Here is a 2,770-nt window from a genome sequence, read left to right as displayed (position 1 = left end):
ACCCATTTATCCCAAAAGGGCCGTGTAACCGCCCATTTGAAAAAATTTTACTTGCGTAGTATTCCTTTTTAGATTTACGATTTTTAGAACATTTGAATTATTTTGCTTCGTTTATAACAGAAATATCGACTGGTTGTAATTATTGAAATGTCCCATTATAAGGGAGGTGGGCGTGGCTATTAACCGATTTTGACCTTTTTCAATGCCGCACTACCTTAATTAAAGAGTACCAATTTTCATTGAAATATAACGTTTTGACGAGACGGAGCTTTCCGAGCAGTTTGATACCAAACGAGGTTTAAGACTGGGTGACTCGCTGTCGTGTGACTTTTTTAACCTGATATTGGAAAGTATCGATCAAGCCGCAGAACTTAATCCCTCAGGCACAATATTTTATAAGAACTTACAATTGTTGGCGTATACCGATGATATTCAAATCATCGGCCTTAACAACTGCGCTGTTAGTTCTGCCTTCTCCAAACTGGATAGAGAAGCTAAGCGAATGGGTCAGGTGGTGAACGAGGACAAAACGAAGTATCTCCTGTCATCAAACAAACAGTCGGCGCACTTGCGTATCGGCATCCACGACACTGTAGACAGTTATAATTTCGAGGTTGTAAAAGACTTCGTTTATTTAGGAACCAGCATTAACACCGATAACAATATCATCCTTGAAATCCAGCGTAGAATCTCTCTTACCAACAAGTGCTACTTTGGACTAAGTAGGCAAATGAGTAGTAAAGTGCTCTCTCGACTAACAAAACTAACACTCTACAAGGCTCTCATCATGCCCGTCCTAACGTATGGCGCAGAAGCGTGAACGATGACAACATCCGATGAAACGTCGCTTGAAGTGTTAGAGAGAAGGATTCCGGGCAAGATTTTTGGACCTTTGCGCGTTGGCGACGGCGAATATCGCAGGCGATGGTAGGGTGAGCTGTATGAGCTTTACGACGACATAGACATAGCCCAGCGAATAAAGTTCCAGCGGCTACGTTGGCTTGGTCATGTCCTCCGAATGGATAAATCTGGTTAAATCGTATCTCTCGTCATTCTGAGAATTTAGATTTACATACATACATTCTTATGTCTATAAGACTGGAGCAACTCGATTTGAAATAGTGTATCAAACTGCAACCATTTTGCACAAAAAAAAATATTCGATTCTAAACTTTTCTGAGTAACTTCTCCATTCCACGGCATCTCAATTCATAAAGTATCCGTACCATTTGACGCTGAGTTCTTTATTGTCTACCAACCGCATATAAACATACATATGTACATACATTTCCAAGCATGCATAGACATTTGGAAATGTCAAAAACTGCTACATTATGACACTTTGAATTTTGTACCAAAAGTAGCGCAATGTTGGAACACACATACGATCACCACTAACACCGATCCGAGCTGTAACAGCCAGCTTAATGACAGTGCATTGCATCCTGAGCTGCGGTTTTCTGCGACCAAATCGGCATAATGTAACGCTGAAAACACCGAGCTTTCCAAATCTCTCGATGAACAAGTAAGCAAAAGTTCATCAACCATTTCGGACGGATGACCAAGACATTTTATTAGGCCCGATTTCAGCTTGACGTCACGTTCATGACCCAACGCATCGGTGCATTTAAAATTTCTGAAATCAATCACTTCTAATTGTTTGCAGTAAAGTAACGGACTGCGGTGGAAAGTTAAGAAGTAGCGATTCGTATCATCATAGGGAAATTGAAACACTGAATATGGGCCATTGGTTTTAACTAAATTATCATTGTGCGTATCTTTCAAATCTTCTGGAGTCACAGCTGTACAAATTCGCTGTAGTTTCATGAATCCGATTGAAATGCATTCATCTGGTAGTATTTGCAGATACTTATAGTCTTCTTCATCTTCAGATGCGTCTGCATATTCACCTGTATTTTCGTAATCTTCAATATCTTGCGCTTCGGCATTGTATCCGCTTACAAATTTCGATAAAGAACGAACAGTTGATATTATTATAAGAATTTTGTATAAATATTTCATTTTCAGTATTTGAATTTCAAACGTTTTTGAAGTATGTACATACAGTCTGTGTCAAAAAAAAAGAACCGGTTTTTTTCTTGTAACTTCAAGATATATTTCGTACTGCTTTTTGCTGCGTAATAGTCCCTCTCAAGGGTTACGACGCCAATGCTAACTCATGTTAGTGTCCTTCGAAACTTTCCCGTAAACGCAATCAAACAAAAATGAGTGAGAAGTAGGTGAAGCGTTTCTAGGCGATATTTTTATGCACGCATGCGCAAGGGCCGAAATTATGTTACACCGCGGCTGCAAAAGTAATTAAAAAATCAAAAAAGTTTGTTGTGATGTGGAATCAGTAGTGTAAGGTGTGCAAAAATGTTGATGACTTTTGGAAGCGCGGCTTGAAGCGAGTGACGACAAAAAAGCAGGATAAGGTGATCGTCCAACTTTTTAGGCGGGACCCTTAGCACGATCAGTTCTTGCTAGAAAGGAAATAGATGTAACTAAAGGAGGCGAACATATCCCACCGTCCCAGATCAACAAAACTACTGCTCTCAGAAAAACGCATTGAGAAAAAGCAAAACAAGAAAATGGCGTCACAGTATTGGACTCACCTTCCCAGTCCCCAGACGCCAACCCCATTGAAAATGTGTGGGGAATTATGCAAAAAACCCTCTTGCCGTTAAGCCAGTCCATGATTTAAGGGGTTACATGGGTTTCGTCGGGTAAAAAAAGGCCTATTTTCAATATTTTTTTTGTTCTATGTAAA

At 39.9% G+C, this 2,770-nt stretch overlaps 1 protein-coding gene across 1 annotated transcript; it reads right to left on the bottom strand.

Annotated features, from left to right (window-relative positions):
- Positions 1-1,245: 1,245 nt before the first annotated feature.
- Positions 1,246-2,022, bottom strand: LOC128856484 (uncharacterized). Its single transcript, XM_054091786.1, has one exon. It carries the CDS (start codon positions 2,020-2,022, stop codon positions 1,333-1,335), a length of 690 nt encoding a protein of 229 aa, XP_053947761.1. The 3' UTR covers positions 1,246-1,332.
- Between the last annotated feature and the right edge of the window lie 748 nt (positions 2,023-2,770).

This window comes from Anastrepha ludens, chromosome 3, assembly GCF_028408465.1.
Source record: "Anastrepha ludens isolate Willacy chromosome 3, idAnaLude1.1, whole genome shotgun sequence".
Classification (NCBI taxonomy): domain Eukaryota; kingdom Metazoa; phylum Arthropoda; class Insecta; order Diptera; family Tephritidae; genus Anastrepha; species Anastrepha ludens.
Note: the sequence above shows the minus strand (reverse complement) of the source record. Positions and strands in the feature narration are given on the sequence as shown.